The sequence below is a fragment of the Lepisma saccharinum genome, chromosome 9 (assembly GCF_977018435.1).
Source record: "Lepisma saccharinum chromosome 9, izLepSacc3.1, whole genome shotgun sequence".
NCBI lineage: Eukaryota > Metazoa > Arthropoda > Insecta > Zygentoma > Lepismatidae > Lepisma > Lepisma saccharinum.
In genome coordinates this window covers 58,675,243-58,693,140 of record NC_139237.1, presented here as the reverse complement: position 1 = coordinate 58,693,140, position 17,898 = coordinate 58,675,243, and the positions used below count along the sequence as shown (strand labels likewise).

The 17,898-nt window shown below is 39.1% G+C and overlaps 1 protein-coding gene across 3 annotated transcripts in view; it reads left to right on the top strand.

Moving 5' to 3' along the window:
* LOC145992067 (uncharacterized) overlaps positions 1–17,898 on the top strand; it is a 91,346-nt gene that overhangs the window by 43,933 nt on the left and 29,515 nt on the right. For all 3 annotated transcript variants that reach the window (XM_083128236.1, XM_083128234.1, XM_083128235.1), the window contains one exon: positions 12,465–12,603. In XM_083128236.1, the coding sequence (XP_082984362.1) occupies positions 12,465–12,603 (139 nt within the window). The remainder of the gene's footprint in view (positions 1–12,464; positions 12,604–17,898) is intronic.

Genomic DNA, 17,898 nt, shown 5'->3' with positions numbered 1-17,898 from the left:
ATTTCCTGCTTGTTTGTAGCCACCCTGTATTATTATTTTTTTTTAGGGGGACATAGCCCCTGCTACCTATAAGACTACGCCATAATAACTAATTAGAAATATAGATGTAAATTGATATTACAACATTATATTACACACATGAACAAGATTATAACACTAATATTCTTTAAAATTGTGAACTTTATTTTGTTTCTCCTTTTTTCTTTCTTTTTCTTTTTCCAATGCCAGCGGCACAATACGGTCCCTTGTATGACCAGCTCTTCTCACTTCGACCCTCCTTGGCTTTCTCCGGCTGTTTCCTGGGCCGTGACGTAGGGCTTTAAATGGCTGCTGTTATAAACCCCGCCGTCTTTGTCGTTTCTTATGTCCCACAGCTGATAGGAATTAACTCTTACAACATTTCTGACCGAAAAGGGCCCTTCGTACAGCTGGGTGAACTTCTTAAAGACCCCTTTTGCAACCTCCGAGGACACGTTGGTCTTGCGGAGAACTAGATCACCAGGTTTGTAGGATATTGTATGATGTTTGTCATATATTCTCTTTCTTCTCTCTGCTTCTAGTTGTATGTTCCCTTTAACTTTGAGAAGTTTATACTCATATGGAGGGGAAGCGTTCAGCTGAGGCAAGCGAAACAGCTTCATGAGATCCTGATCAGGTTTCCGGTTGAAAAATATTTCATACGGAGATGCTTTTGTGCTATTATTTTCCATTGTGCACACATACACGTCAGCCTTAGTCACTTGAGGTTTAGCTTCCTTACAGTTCATGTTTTTCTTCAAACTATCATTTACATAACCCCTTAACGATTTTATCTCAGCCTCGTCACAACATATAGGCTCCTTGCATTCATAAGATAGAAAAAGGGTCGGCACCCCGTCGGCTATTTGCATCTCTTCCTGCGACAAGAATTTAATTTCAACACATTGTTGCTCTATTGTCATCGCCACAATACTTCGATCATAATCAATGACAGCTCGACACGCCTTCAAGAAATCTGATCCTAATAGCATCGGTTTAACTAGATTTGGAATTACAAGACACACGACATCAGTGGTTACTTCCCCAAATGACAGCGGAACGTATGCTTGCGTCACCACCTTTGATGCTTTGTTGCCGAAGGCTGATATTACTTTGATGCTCCCTACGCTTAACTGAGGGATATCAGGCTTCCATTTTACTATTTCCAACCACACTTCTTCTGATAAACAAGTGACCATAGCCCCTGAGTCGGCCAATGCTTGATAATGGCTTCCACCTATACCAACTGAAATAATAGGCATTCTTAGCACCTCGCTTTTCGAAACTTCATTTTCATTCGGAATGAGCTGGTCAAATATCGAACAAACAACGTCTCCATTTCCATTGTTATTGTGGTTAATATTTACTGCATCTCTTGTATGAACTTGCATTACTTTAGTTTCATATTCTTCCATTTCATCCTCACAATTTGTATTTTCTTCCCCAGATAAATCAAAAGATTCATTTATCGCAGTCCGGTTTCCTAAGTGTCTTTCCGCATTTCGGATATTTCCCTTTTGTCATGCTTCATTATTGGAGGGACAGTCTTCCTCATTTTGCCTTGCCACTGATACACTGTTGGCAGAAAAGAACCGCGAGCTCTGTTGTCCGCGACTCGCCTCTTCCTCCCCCCTAGACCCGTGGTTGCCACCATTACGTCTGCCGTAGCTCCCCCCTCCTCGGCCTTGCTGCGTGAAGGGTCTGGGGCCCTGAGGCGGTTGCCTCTCGAACCTGTTGACATTCCTCTCATTGTCGCGAGAATAACTGGCACTTGGGCTGACGTAATTGTTCCGTCTGTCTCTATCAGTTTCTCCGCCACGCACCGAATTTACCTGTCTCATCCTCGCTCTATTGTTTGGTTGAAAAGTTGCAGCATGCGACGTTTCTTGGATTTCCTTAAGAAGGTTAATTAGCTGCTTAGAGGTGTCGACCGGCGACCCAATGAGGCACCTCTGAGCGTACGCAGGCAATTGCTTTATAGCCATTTTAGCTAACATCCTGTCATCGAGCGGCGAAGGTAATATTGCGTTCTTCTGGACAAGGGTCATAACATATTCACATAAAGATTTCCCGTCGGCTGGATTGTATCGAGAAGTAAAGAGCTCAGCACGCAGTCTCAGGAGTCTCTCTTCACTCAGGTACTCTTGAGAAAAACAACTTTCAAACCCCTTGTAATCCATAATATTGCCTTTGTGGATAGTAAACCAATTAGCAGCTGCGTTTCTCAACGACAGCCCCGCGACCTGGGCTTGTTGCTCATATGGTACCTGAGACAATGCTAAATATGTCCTCATTTCTTGCATGTAATTGTGCGTTTTTAATTCATCCTCTGTTCCGTGATAGGTGGGCAATTTCAAATCTCTATGTAAGTATGCATTATTGCCATTGTTAGAGGGCGTAACTGAGCTTGGCCTCTCACCTTTATCTATGAAAGTATCTAACCGCCGAGTGACCGCGGAGATAGCCGATTCTGTATCCTTTCTTACAGATGCGATGTCCCTTTTAAGGCCCGACACTTCTTCTCTCAACAAAGCAACCTCTTAATGGAATGCGTCATACTGTTGCTGCAGTGCGTTGTTGAATTCTGCCATCGCTGCTTGTATTACATTTTCTGCAGTTTTCTCGCAGTCACCTCCTGTGTGGATGCGTATATCCTCCGTTATATTATTGTGGAGAGTGGTGACCCTTTCCTCTAATTTATTTGCCCTATCGCTTACGCAATCTATTCTGGAGCCAGTGATCTGATTAATCTCAATGATTTCGCTCTCAAGCTGACCCATCCTTTCCTCAACAACCCTATTGGATTGGGACAAATCTTTAACATTTTTCTTCACTTCCCCTTTTAGTTCTTGGTGACCTTTTTCCAAGCGTTTTACATCATCTTTTAAATTGTTATGATTTTTCTGGAGCTCTTCATGATTTTTTTCTAACCTCTTCCGTGTTTCCTGCTGATCTTTTTTCATTTCCTCCAGGGTACCTTGGACATTTTGGAGTAAGGCAAAAATTTCTTCATTAGTTATCTGGCCTCCCCCCAAGCAATTACCACCGACAGATTTATGAACCGCCCCTGTGCAGTTAGCACTCCTCTCTGGACACAGCGTTCCCTCCACAGTGGCGTCCTTAGGAGGACCCTTTGGAGAAGGAATAAAACTAGACGTGACATTATCTCGCGTACGCCTCCCCATAATGCTAGTCATGAATCTATTCCTTTTCTCACTTTAAATAAAACACTAACAACAACACAAATTTAGAAATACCCCACAAAAATATAAAATTGCTTAAGTCCTGAAATAAAGATTTAAAATTATCTATAAAATTTACTTTCTATTCTACACTACAGCATGCATCCTCACATACGATCCATGGCAGATACAACGGAACTGGCATTTTGATTTTCATCCTTTCAGATTTAAAACTGTGTTACTGATCTATTGTTTCCTTCTTTTCACTTTTTCTACAGCTTACGTGGATTCGCCCCACGTTGGGTGCCATGTGACGCACAACGGGGAGAGGCGAAAGGGATGGCATGAGACTCTTTATGAAAGTTTACGTAGGTGTTAACCCTTTCCCCACCTCGCCGCCGTGAGCACAATAAGATGTTCAAAAAAAACAATTAGTACAATAATATTTATACAAATATTGAATTTATTATTTCTGCGTTGTTGAAAGAATATGATTAAATGATTGTGAACATTATAAGTATATACTTTTGCTTCTTGTTGTATTTACAGTTCCGTCTTAGTTATTAGAGGCCTCTACTATTTGTTTTGTTTACCCCATGCACACACACTAACTAAGTCCCGGCGCCTTTCGTTGGGGCCCTTATTCACTGCACTCTCACCTGCATACTCCTTCTAAGCTAGTCCAGTCCTCTTCTTTACACACTTTCTTTCTGCGGTTTCATTCTTTCACTGTGTCCAATCCTTTCCTAAGATCCTTGCTTCGATATTACACATGTCAACAAATCCTTATCCGCACTATTTGCACAATGCACACTCGCACACTCTCTACAGGTTGTTTTACTATGTCCTTCTACTCCGCCATATTATATCTTTGTTGTCTTTTTGTAGCCTCTCTCCTCGAAGAGAGAGAAAAAACAACATAAAAAAAACTTCCCCCTTCTCCCTCCTGGGGTGGTTCTTGGACTGACCGGCAGAGGGGGTGTCCAACAAGAGTCCTTTTTGGTCAGTCACACGAGGTGCTGCCCTCTTGCGTATTTTGTTACACTACATGTTAAAATTCCACATCTAGCTGCCCGTAATCTGTTATGGACCGTATATGAGGGTACACTGGTAGTACTGGACCTCAACTAATCCCTAACTATAACCCAAATATCCCAGGAGAATAGGAATAGATTAATATTTAATATAAACCCAAGAAAAAATATATAATTAAAATACAAAATTTCTACCCGCACCTTCTCGCCAGAGTCCTCCTTGACTGGATCACTTACACTCCAGAGAAGAGCGCAAACTACACACGAAACACATACAAAAAAAATAATATGTATATAATTATTGAAAAAGAAATACTAAACTGGTGGTTGCCTCACAGTATCTTTAAACTATTGAAACCCTATGAACGTGGAAACGGTCGTCAGGGGAAAAGTTCGCATACAGTTCCCATAATTAAACAGAATAATCGTAGTTTTCTAGAAGCAACAGTAAATAGGAAACCTTGTACGAGGGTCCCTATTTATATTTTGAGCCTTGGCAACACTGATTGAAGTTAGGCGCGATTTGACGTTTGCACGGAATCGTCTGGCATTATTGACCATAACGTACTTCAAATGTTTTGTCAATAGCTTCATTTGTGTTGTTTATGTTGCCTTGGAGATTGCGCGACAACAATAAAATGGAATTAAGTCGTGAACATTTTCGTGCGATGATTTTTTACGATTTTCAACATGGATAATCAAGACAAGAGTGTATCGATCCACATTTGGCGATGAAGCCCCATCCTTTGCCACTGTGAAACGCTGGTATAACGAATTTAATCGTGGCCGTCATTCGCTCACAGACGAGATTCGCGAAGGTTGTCCAAAATCAGTTGTTGTTCAAGAAAACATTGATGCTGTGCAAAACCTAATACTGCAAGATCGTCGTGTGACATACTGTGAGATTGAGGCAACCATAGGCATTAGTTCCACCAGCATATATAAAATATTACATGATCATTTAGCTGTGAGAAAGGTATGTTCTCGTTGGATCCCACACAATTTGACAAAAACTCAAAGACGCTCGCGTCAATTGGTGCAAAAACAAATGCTCAATAAATACAATTGTGGTGCTTCAAAAGACGTATATAAGATTGTAACAGGTGACGAATCATGGATATATGCATATGAGCCGGAACGTAAACAGCAGTCGACTGTATGGGTGTTTCAAGATGAACCCAATCGAACAAAAGTTGTTCGCACTCGAAGCACATCGTTTTTTTAGGAAAACTGGTCATGTGGCAACTGTGCCTTTAGAGGAACGTAGAACGGTCAACTCTGAATGGTACACAACAATTTGTTTGCCAGAGGTCTTCGGTCAAATACGAAAAACAAACAAACGCCGTCGGATCATTCTTCATCAAGACGATGCCAGCTGTCACACATCTAGTCTAACAACCGACTTTATGAACAGTCAAAAAATCGAATTGATGGGTCATCTGCCGTACAGTACTGATTTGGCATCCAATGACTTCTTCTTGTTCCCGAATGTCAAGAATAAATTGCGTGGACAACGATTTTCGTCGGCGGAAGATGCCGTTGATGCGTTCAAAAACCATATTATGGAGGTGTCTCAAGAAGATTGGAAAACTGCTTTGACAAATGGTTCGAACGAATGCAAAAGTGTATTGACCATAAAGGAGAATACTTCGAAAAACAATAAAGCAGTTTTCAATGCCAAATTTCTGTTTTTTCATTGTTAGGCTCAAAATATAAATAGTGACCCTCGTAAAGTACTTGTAGACATAGGTGCAAATTGTAGTATAATAAATGACAACTTGGTTCCAACGAATGCAAAAAGAATAAACATAAATTCAACCATAGCAGGAATAATTGGAAATTCCATAACTGTCAGACAAATTGCCTTCATACGATTTCGAATCGGTGGGAAATTTTAATGCCACCCGTTCAGAATAGCTAATACAAAATTCCAGTATGCAATTTTGGGCACAGATTTTTTTAAATCTACATAAAGCAAATATATTGTTAGGAGATAATACGATCTCATTGCAGAGATTAGCGTATTCACCAAAATGGCAATTTTCCAGTGACGAAAGCAAAGTACACACCATTCCTGATCAAATATTTCAAATGTTATATTTAAATCAAAGTTCAACATTTGTAGCACAACATAAAATAACATTAAAACCGAAATCCCCAACTTATGTAAACCTACAGCTAGAAAACATCCAGATTGGGAATAAATATAACACATTTGAACCGAATAAAGAATTGTTGGACTCATTAGATGTTTTAGCACCTTATGCATTAGTTAATGAAGAAGAACCCCACATTTTGCTACCAAACACAAAAAATCATCCATTAGTAATACAGAAAAACACTCCAATTGGTTCAGCAGGTAGTAACCAAATAATTTCTGAAATTTATGACACTAACGTCAATGCGAATGTAAATAGTGGTCATAAAGTACATCATTCATTCGAGCAAGGTGACGAAAATTTAGACCAGGAAACTTTAAAACGACTCACTAAACATAGGAAATTTTGACGTTAAACAAATTGATATAAATCCAGAACTAACAGATGACCAAAAGCTCAAAATTCAAAATTTAATTACAATTATGCAGATATCATGTATTGGAATCCTGAGTGCTTTTCTAAAACAAACTCAATGGAAGCACACATAGAACTAACTAACTAACTCCCTAGCCTTCTTAAACCCGAAGGTTCATGGCTGCAGCAACACAGGCCTTCCATCTTTCCCTATCTTGAGCAAGTTCTATATACTCTTTTCCATCCCTACCGATTTCCCTTAGGTCCATCTCAACGTTGTCCCTCCATCTTCGTCTTGTCCTTCCTACAGGTCTCTTACCATCAGGTTTCCCAACAAGAATCCTGTAAACTCCTCGTTCCTCTCCCATTCGTGCCACATGGCCTGCCCATCTAAGTCTTCTTGATTTAATTATTCTAATAATATCTGGACCTGAATACAAATTATGTAGTTCTAAATTATGGAAACCTTCTCCACTCACCCATCTCCTCATCCCTTTTAGGTCCAAAGATTTTCCTAAGGATCTTATTTTCAAATACTCTCAATTTATGTTCCTCTTTCAATGTAAGGGACCAAGTTTCACATCCATATAATACTACAGGCAAAATTACGGTTTTGTATATTTTAACTTTTAGTTTCTTAGATATTAAACGAGAAGACAAAAGTTTATGAAGGGAGAAGTAACATGCATTTCCTGAATTAAGCCTACTTTTTATTTCCTCTTTAATATAATTTTCATTTGTTAATATTACTCCTAAGTATTTGAATTTGGAAACTGGTTCAAACGAGTTATCAATAATTAGATTTTGATTATTACCTAACACTTGGTTTCGGCCTGTAAGCATATATTTAGTTTTCTCTTTGTTAACTTCCAAACCTATCTCTTTAGCAGTTTTGAAAAATATTTTAGCATTATTCTTAATTGTATTCACATCATCCCCCAGTAAGTCTACATCCTCTGCATATGCTAACAACTGAGTCACACCATTTAATTTTAGTCCTTCTTTAGTTTCTTTTACCTTCCTTACAGCATATTCTAAGACAAAATTAAAGAGCAATGGAGATAATGCATCTCCTTGTTTTAACCCATCATAAATTGTAAATTTGTCAGACAAATTAATACCCACACGAATTTTACTTTCTGTTTCACTAGTGCATATTTTTATCATACTAACAAGCTTCTTAGGTATTCCAAACACTACTAATATATTATATAATTTCTCTCTTTTGACCGAATCATATGCTTTTTTGAAATCAATAAATAGCTGATGGACATTTTGATTATATTCCCACTTTTTTCAAGTGTCTGTCTGATGTGAAAAATTTGATCTGTAGTTGATCTGTTACGTTTAAATCCACATTGATAATCACCTATAATTTCATTAGCATATGGGGTTAGTCTTGTTAAAAGAATGTTAGATAATATTTTATATGTTGTTGAGAGTAGAGAAATTCCACGGGAATTATTGCAGTTCATTTTATCACCTTTTTTAAACACAGGAACAATTATGGATTCTTTCCACTGTTAAGGGATTTCTTCTTTATTCCATGTTAAACAAATTAATTTATGAATTTGACATATTAATGAATTTCCACCATATTTAATTAACTCAGCTGGTATTAAATCAATGCCAGGTGCTTTGTTATTCTTTAGCCTTTTAATAGCATCTTTAACTTCAGTCAAGTTAGGTTCTGGAACTAAAGGTTCTGCTGTGTGTACTTCATTTACTTCTGATTTATCTCCTACATGGACATTTAAAAGGTCATTAAAGTAGTTCTTCCATCTATTTAGAATATCGCTTGGGTCAGCTAGAAAATCACCGTCTTTATCTTTTATCAAGTTTACTTTAGGTTGCCACCCCTTTCTAAACTCATTTACACCTTTATATAAATCTCTGATATTTTTATTCTTGCTGTTTGTTTCAATTTCGTTAATTTTGCTTTTCAAGTAATCCCTTTTTTTACTTCTAAACGTGTGGTTAACTTCTCGCCTTATTCTATTATAATTGTTTAGATTTGTATCATCAGAGTTATTTAACCACCTAAGTCTAGCCTGATTTCTTATTTCTATTAGATTATGACATTCATTATCAAACCATGGCTTACTTTTTCTCGGTTTATGGTATCCTATACTTTCTTTAGCTGCTGATTCTATTGAATTACGTATGTGCTCCCAATTCTTATTTACGTCTGTTTCATTTATATTTTCATCGTCATTTAAATCCTGCAAAACATCAAATCTATTTGACAGTTTAATTTGGTAATCTTTCTTAATTCTTTCATCAGTAAACTTTCCTGTATCAAATTTTAGAACTTTTAGATTTTGTTGCTTATGATTTATCACTGAGAGTCTTTCTCTTAATTTAGCAATTACTAAATAATGGTCACTGGCACAGTCAGCACCTCTATGTGTACGAACGTCAATTATACTAGTATGCCTTCTCTTATCAATGAAAATATGATCTATCTGATTATGAGTTTTACCATCTGGAGAAGACCAGGTATATTTATGGATATCTTTATGTTTAAAAGTGGTACTTTTCACAATTAAATTCTTTGAGGTTGCAAAAGTTATCAATCTTATACCATTATCATTACTTAATTCATGAAGACTTTCTTTACCAATCATGGGTTTAAATGTCTCTTCTTTGCCAATCTGTGCATTACTGTCACCTAACAGAATTTTCATATCATACTGAGAAAATTTATCAAAAGACCTGTTCTAACTCTGTATAAAAATCATCTTTAGTATTATCATCTTTATCTTCCGTTGGTGCATGTATGTTTATTAAAATAATTTTACACCACCTACCCTGTAAAACTGCATATGATATCCTATCGTTAACAAATTCTACTGTTTTAAGAGCTGAGATAATTCTATTATTTATGAAAAAGCCTGTTCCAAAATTATGATTTTCAGTACCACCATAGAAAAAAGTATAATTTTTAGTTTTACAATTCCCTTCTCCTGGCTACCAAACTTCCTGCACAGCTACTACATCTAATTTATACTTAACTATCTCATTAACAGTACACTGAAATGCCCCAGGCCGGTAAAGGCTCAGAACATTCCAGGTGCCTAATTTAATATCCTTATTCCTAACGTAGATCTTATCCTTAGTCCAGGGACCTCCCAAAGTAGTCCCCACCCGGAGATCCGAACGGGGGACTATTTTACCTCCGGAATATTTTACCTTGGGAACATCCATGGCCTTATATTGCTGTTTCTTGACATGCCTTTTTACAGTGCAGAGTTGTCAGCTCTACGTCTAACCCCCAATATGAATGGAGGAACGACTACACAAGACAAACACACAGATGTTGCTGAATGTGTTCCTCCATTTACTAGGCAAATTCCCATACCCATAAATTTAAGGGAAAAAATGAAAAATGAAATAACAAGACTTCAAGAACAACAGATCATTGAACCTTGTGAAAACTCACCATTTCGTCATCGCATATTCTTAGTTAAGAAACCAAATGGAACCTACAGACTAGTTTCAGACTTTTCGAAAATTAATAAAGTAATATAAAATGTTTCATATCCCACTCCAGATTGCAATGACATTTTAGCACGTTTTGCGGGTAATTTTTTTTACTCTACACTGGGCATGGCTCAAGCTTATTTTCAAATTCCAATATCAGAAGAATCACGTCCAGTTACCAGCTTCGCAATTCCAGGTTGTGGTTCATTCCGTTACCAATGTTTACCTATGGGCATGAAGACATTCAGTAGTTTTATGAATAGACTAATGGACATTGTATTTAGTGGTCTTCCCGACAATCAAGTAGCCACCTATGTAGATGATTTGTGCATAGCAACTTCCACTTTTGAAGAGAATTTCTCCCTAATTCAACAAATATTTGATAGGATTAGGAAAGCAAACATGACAGTTGGAATAAAGAAATGTAAGTTTGCATTTTCAGAAACCATTGTGTTGGGACATATTCTTTCTGCGAAAGGGATGAAAATTTCCGACAAAACCATTAATTCAATCAAGAATTTTCCAACACCTAGCAATAAGAAACACGTGAAGAGCTTCTTAGCACTTTGTTCTTACATTAGGAAATGTGTGTCCGGATTCTCATTTTTAGCGGATAACATATATAAACTTTTGAAAAAGAACGTTCCGTTCAAATGGACAGAGCAGCACCAGAAAGAGTTCGATGAACTAAAGGATAAAATTCTCAGTTCTCCCGTTCTCAAACCGTATTCTCAAAACAAGAAAACCTACCTCATCACCGATGCATCTACAGTTGGCCTCGCAGCCAGCATTTGGCAAGATTCGGAAGATGGAAGCTCACGCCACCCTGTTGCCTTCGCGAGCCGCAGATTGACCGGAGGAAACAATATTTTATGCATGTTATTATAAGTAGTAATGAATCTTCTTTGGTACTGTATGGTCGTATGATCACAATCTGATTCTTGCCTTCTAATAAGTTTGGCAGAAATAAATAACCCTCGATTAAACAAGTATATTTTCATTATTTAACTTTAGTTATTTTATTATTTTAATTATTTAATGTTAGTACTTAGTAAGTCTTTCGCCCCCCCCCCTAAATACGTCCTTGCCTGTATTTTCTCATTTAATGAAGAACTTTAAAAAGATCTAAGATCAATTACGGGTGTGAGTACGATTTGTCAATCAAAACAACGTTTCAGAGGTCAAGACTGACTCCTTCTTCAGGTTAATGCATATTCTTAGGCACCAAACATGGGTCACATTAAGAAAATGTTAGTTGAGGATACAGCATAAAGGTTATGGTAAAAAACACTTACTGAAGAACCCACATTGTAGCTATAAAAACTGTCATTCTGTCCACACACAAATCTAAAACCGTGCATATCACAATCTTAAACCTCATAAAAGAAACATCTGAAGTGGCTGTTAGGAACCACCTTGCCAGTGCTTGGTAGAAACGAATGTGCTCAACACATCCCATGCCTGTCGTCACTTTACTGGTCCTTCAGAGCTGTTATATATGTCTGGCAAATGTTCATTAACATTACAGATAGTTTATCTCTTTAACTCCTACAAGCCTTTCAAAATTTAAAATTTTCATACCCTGGGCTTTTGGACCATTGAAAGAAACCATGGTGTTTGGTACTGACTTTGGGAGAGTCAGTATACAGAAGGACAGCAGCAACATTTTTGTGTGGGAATTGGAGTTCTGGTTGCAGAAATGGTTCCTGGATGAAAATAATTGGGTTATTTTCATGCTTTGTGAAGACAAATAGAAAAAAATACATTTTTTCTTGTATTGTTGTGGATATGCATTGCATACCCAGAATGCATGCTGCTTCAATATTCATAATTACTTGAAGTGTAAATTTAATATACTGCTGCAGAGAAACTGACTATTACTTCAAAGTACAATTTGAAATTAAATTGATTTGGTTTATTTTACTTCGCTTTTCTGCAACTTTTGGCTAATCACGAAGATGGGAATGAGTGATGATACAATGAAATTAATGAAAGGACACTCACAAAGAACACCTATGCCCATGCTGTGATTCGAGCTTGGGACCCCTTTAGTCATAGAGCGATGTGCTAACCACCCCCTTTAGTCATAGAGCGATGTGCTAACCACTTCACCACAGAGCCTGGCTAATTTGAAACTTGTGTAATTGTTCTATGTATGTGTGTGCTGTTTAATTAACATGATAAATTGTGAAATGTGACATTATTATAATTATATTATTTATTATTAATTACAGAAAAGAAATGTCAATGATTTGAAGGAGATAGCTCAGAAAGTTTCTGAAGAAAAAAGAGCCCGACAATTGTTATATGGGAAAGAGAAACGGACACATCCTCAACCGGTCAAGTTGGTTAAATCTGCACAAAGATCAAGAGGTAGGCATAACATCTTTATGAAATTTAGGTGACATTAGTCAGTGTTATTCAACTTCTCTGTAGCTCTGATGCATAAAGTTGCTTCATAATTTGTTATTGTGCAAATTGAATATAATAGGAGTTGCTGTGGTGAAGTGGATGAACAAGCAACATGCCTAGTATTACATAAACAAGTTAGGGAAATACAAAGTATTTATTTATTGAAGGTTCTGGTCTTGTTGCTGAAATCGTCACTTTGTTCGCTCCCTCCTAGTTATTGGCAAGATTTTATTGGTGTGTGCAAAAGTTGGTGTCTGTGGCATCAGCATGGAATGGATTTACATGTAAATACATATTTGTGTGAAACTGAAATCTGTTATATTTTGTATTATCTTTGTGCATCATGGCATGACATAGTCCATATCAATTCAGGCAGGCAAAGGAAAAAATCTTACCTTCATAGTCTCGGATGTTATTGAATTAAACATATGTTAAAAATCAGGACAAAGTAAGAAACCTGTATTTTTTTGTTTTGTCCCAAAAAAAATTCCTGGCCCGAGATACAGGCTGTCGAAGATGGCACCTCTGGCATCATTTCTCATGTGCGATTTTTGGCAAAATATTACAAATGCTCTATGTCTGGAATGGTTCAAGATATTTTGTTGCTGTTTTTTTATTTGAAAGAGAATAATTTTCTGATTAAAATGATAACCTCCGTTTGGAAATGTGTGTCCAAGTTCTCTTGCTGTAGCCTTCTAAATTTTTTTGTTTGAAAATCAAAAAAAATATATATATACGAGGGTTGGGGCAAAAGTCATTGCAACTATTTTTTTTTTCTTGCAGATACCAGCCTAGTTGGAAAATGCGACATATATAGATGAAAGGACGAGGGGGGAACTACATGTGGGGACAGTTAAAACACGCGAACATTGTGCCTCACATAGTTATTACGATAGTGTAGAGGACAATACTGGTTTGATCGTGCAAAACAATTACATACCTGTTCTACAGTTGACAGAACAAAATTGGGGCTAGAGGCTCTCAAAGTAGTCACCTGCCATGTGCACCACACGCTGCCAACGATGTTTGAGACTCGGAATACCATCTGCGTCACCATTGATTGCACCATGGGTGAATCGGGGTCATCTGTTGTTGCACAGCATTGGCAATGTCCTCTCGTGTCGCAAACCGCCTTCCACATACTGGTTTCTTAACCTTGTGTATGAGATGAAAGTCACAGGGTGAAATGTCAGGAGAGTATGGCAGGTGCTCCAATTCTTCCCATCCCCAGCGTTGCAGTTGACACCGTACACACTCTGGTTTATGTGGTCTAGCGTTGTCGTGCAGGATGATTGCACTGTCCAGAAGGTCCGGACGTTTCTCCCAAATGCCACATCGTACCTGTCGCACAAGTAAGTTCCTGTAGTACTCTTCTGTCACTGTTCTGCCATGTGGAACGAAGTGGCACACAATGACACCAGTTTTGTTCTGTCAACTGTAGAACAGGTATGTAATTGTTTTGCACAATCAAACCAGTCTTGTCCTGTACACTATCGTAATAACTATGTGAGGCACAATGTTCGCGTGTTTTAACTGTCCCCACATGTAGTTCCCCCCTCGTTCTTTCATCTGTATATGTTGCATTTTCCAACTGGGCTGGTATCTGCAAGGAAAAAAATAGTTGCAATGACTTTTGCCCCAACCCTCGTATATATATTTTTTCAAAAATGCCAATCCCAAAAATGTTTTTTTTTTTTATCAGTACCATACAGTACTACATTCCCTGAAAAGGAGAACTTCCACTTTTGAGATTAACAGGTTTTATAAACAATTGAAAATTTTGCCATACATTAAACCAGTTTCTATTACCACATTTGCACCTATTGGTCTCATGAAATCAAAATCTAGTCTTATTTTACATGGCATTTTAATTATTCATAAATATAAGTAACAGACACAGCTTTCAAAATATATTAAAGCTTTCAAAATATATGTGCAAGTTCCAAAACATATTACAGGTTCCAAAGCATACCACTTCTGTGCACTCTACTTAGAACTGAAATGAATTCATGAACTAAAAATTTGTTCAACTGCATGAGTATCTTCCTTTGATATTGAGTGATGCCTTCCTGTTGAACCAATAGGAACTGGAGCACCCACATTCTTTAAAACATCGCGAATTGGAAGTAAGCACTGGTGGTGGTGTTGCGGTCTTGCAGCTAGAAATCTATATCCTGCAGCCGGTCCATGTGGTAGCATAAAGTTCACGATGATTTCATTTAACTCACAACTGATATTTATAACCTCTGCAATTCACCAGTCACAGTCATTCACACAGGCCACAAACATCCCTCTTTGTAGGTTGTGAATCTGAATATTCTCCTGCAGTTTCTGAGGTCTTGGTTGGTCAAAGGAAATTTCTTCTTTCTTGCTCTTTAAAGTTCATGCAATATAGGTTTGCCCATCACTGTGAGCAGACATGTCTTCTGAATTCCTTTCACAGGGGTAGTTTGGTTGGACCATTCTTCTATTTTCTGCTGGCGGAATTCTTCAACTTCCTCTTTGGGCAACAGGAGGAGGGCTGTTGATGTGTATGACATCACCACTCTTGTAAAATCCTCGGCATTCTGAATTGCAGCTGTACTTGGACTGGAAAGATTGTTTTGTAATGTTGTGCTTCAGCAGGCCTCCTACACCATCGCAAGGGCCCTTCCCATGACCAGTAGCACTGTATACACACTCCATTGGCACAAGTGACTTAGTCGATTCAACAGTTGGTAACTACACTGCTCGCCATTAAAATTACAACAACCAGAAGGAAATGAAATAGAAACACGAAACTTGGCAAATATGTAGTTCATAATAAGATAAGAAAATGATTACAGTTAGAGCTCGGTGGTGTGACATGTGACACGTAGAACATGGTTGCATAACCCCAAGGAGCTAGTAGCGTGTACAGCCTCCACGGGCGGCAATAACTGCTGCAACACGGCGAGGCATGGACAGAATGAGTCTGTCGATGTCTGCTTGCGGTATGGCGTCCCAAGCGGCTTCCACACGGTGCCAGAGGTCTTCAACATTACGTGCCGGAAACCTGAGTTGGGCCAGCCGGCGACCCACCATGGACCAGACATGTTCAATTGGCGACATATCCGGCGAACGTGCTGGCCAAGGAATCAGGGGCACGTAGTTAGCTTCCATAAATGCGAGGGCATTCCTTGCAACATGGGGGCGCGCGTTATCCTGTTGAAAAGTGGCATTATGCAGTGCATGGATTAATGGGGCAGCAACAGGGGTGAGAACCTGTGTGATGCACCGTTGGCTGTTCAATGTCCCTTGAATGCGTACGAGATGCGAATGAACACCTATGGCGATGGCAGCCCCATACCATGATACCCAATGAAGGCCCTGTGTGATGATGCATGATGCAGGCGTCATGAAGCCTAGTGCCACGGTGCCGCCACATGCGTGTACGTGCATCATGATGTTTTATACAGAAGCGGGATTCATCAGAGAACACTACAGCATTCCACTCCGCCATCCATGCACGACGGTCTTGGCACCATCTCAGACGCAAATGCCTATGTTCTAGTGTCAGAGGAATCCGCAACAGTGGGCGCCGGGAAAAAATTCCCCGGTTCGCCAAACGACTAAGCACAGTTCGTGGGGACACTGGACGTTGTAAAACATCCCGTACTTCATGCGCAATCCTCGTTGACGTGGTCGTTCTGTCTGTAAGGGCCATGCGTATCAGACGTCTGTCCTCTCGTTCTGTCGTCCGACGCGGACGTTGTGAACCTCTACGTCGCTCTACAGTGCCTTCCTGGACCCACTGGTTCCGAACACGGATCACTGTGGATGCATTCCATCCTACACGGGCACCGATCTCACGGTAGGATAATCCGCATTCACGGTATGCAACAATTCGGCCGCGATCGAACTGGAAAACCTGCTGGAATCGCTGCCGTATTCGACGACGTGGCATTGCTGACCGATTTTAACACACTACACTCACGATGATGCACTTTCACTGCTCGTCTGCACCTATCTGACCTGCTACAGGTACCACTTACCAGATGGCGTGGCAGGCGCACATGACGGCCTTGAACACCTAATCATTTCCTTCTGCACCTCTCCTCTACACACTGTGCACATTTCGTCCGATTCCGATTACTCCTTCTGGGTGTTGCATTTTTAATGGCGAGCAGTTTATTTTTGAAGTGATCAGAAATAATGATCTTTTCTGCCTGTGATTTCAGCTGTTGTTTGAATTTTGCGTATTTCCAACAATGCATGTGCTGAGTCATATCCTCTGTCATCACTTAGAACTGCAACACTTGTGGTCATGTTTTGAAGATATGCGACTCCTGTTGAAATTGAAACTTGGTCATTACTCCAGTGATACCCTTGTACTTCTTGTGGCAGAATCACAGACCAGTTCTCAGCAAAATCACAGTAAAGCACTAAACATAGTTCTTCAGCCTCTACACGTCCCTTCACTTCTGCAATGTGTTGTTGCAATTTCTTCAGATGTTGATGTGTTACTGCTTTCACTGTCCGTTTCCCAAGTTCGTCAATGAAGGTATGAATGGTTTGATTGATTTGGTGTTTTAAGTCGATTTAGTGCACAGTACAGCTAATTGGGACTGGACCTACAGTTTAAAGTGGAATCCGAACCACTATGTGCCTCCACCGAACCCGGGATCCCTTGATTACAAGGCGACAACACTACCACTACGCCATCGGGGAGGCCCAGGTATCAATGGCAACAGTTTTCTTAATGAGTTTATTTTCCTCCCATGTTGTATATGTAACTTCCGAAGAGTCATCTGCTATGTTTTCCAGACCAAGTGTCTGTAAGGCAAGTCCTCCCTTCCTGGAACAAACAGGTCTCTCGCTCTACATCACAGACTACTAACAACTTCACACGTCCTACCAAGGTGTCATATGTCACGCCTTCAAGTAAGTTCTTCAAAGTTATCACGGAAAGTTCAAAATTGGCACAGTACACACACAGACATCTCTAGGTTGGTGTGGAACCAACACTTAGGTCGTAGTGCATAAAATTTTGATCTTCCAATGTGGAATACTGAATGTTCCTTCTTATATATGGCGAAAGTATCTTTAATACTGCGGGTCATGTATCTTTTCACTTTCACCACTTTTTCTCCTGCAACTGTTATAGTGTCTTTTTTGTTGGCGCTCTGGCGAGAACAGTCCCATTTATCTTCCAGATAAAATGATGCAATTTGAACATGTGCTTCATTCACAGGATGACCATCTGGAAACATCTAGACTTTGAAACAGTGTCTTGAA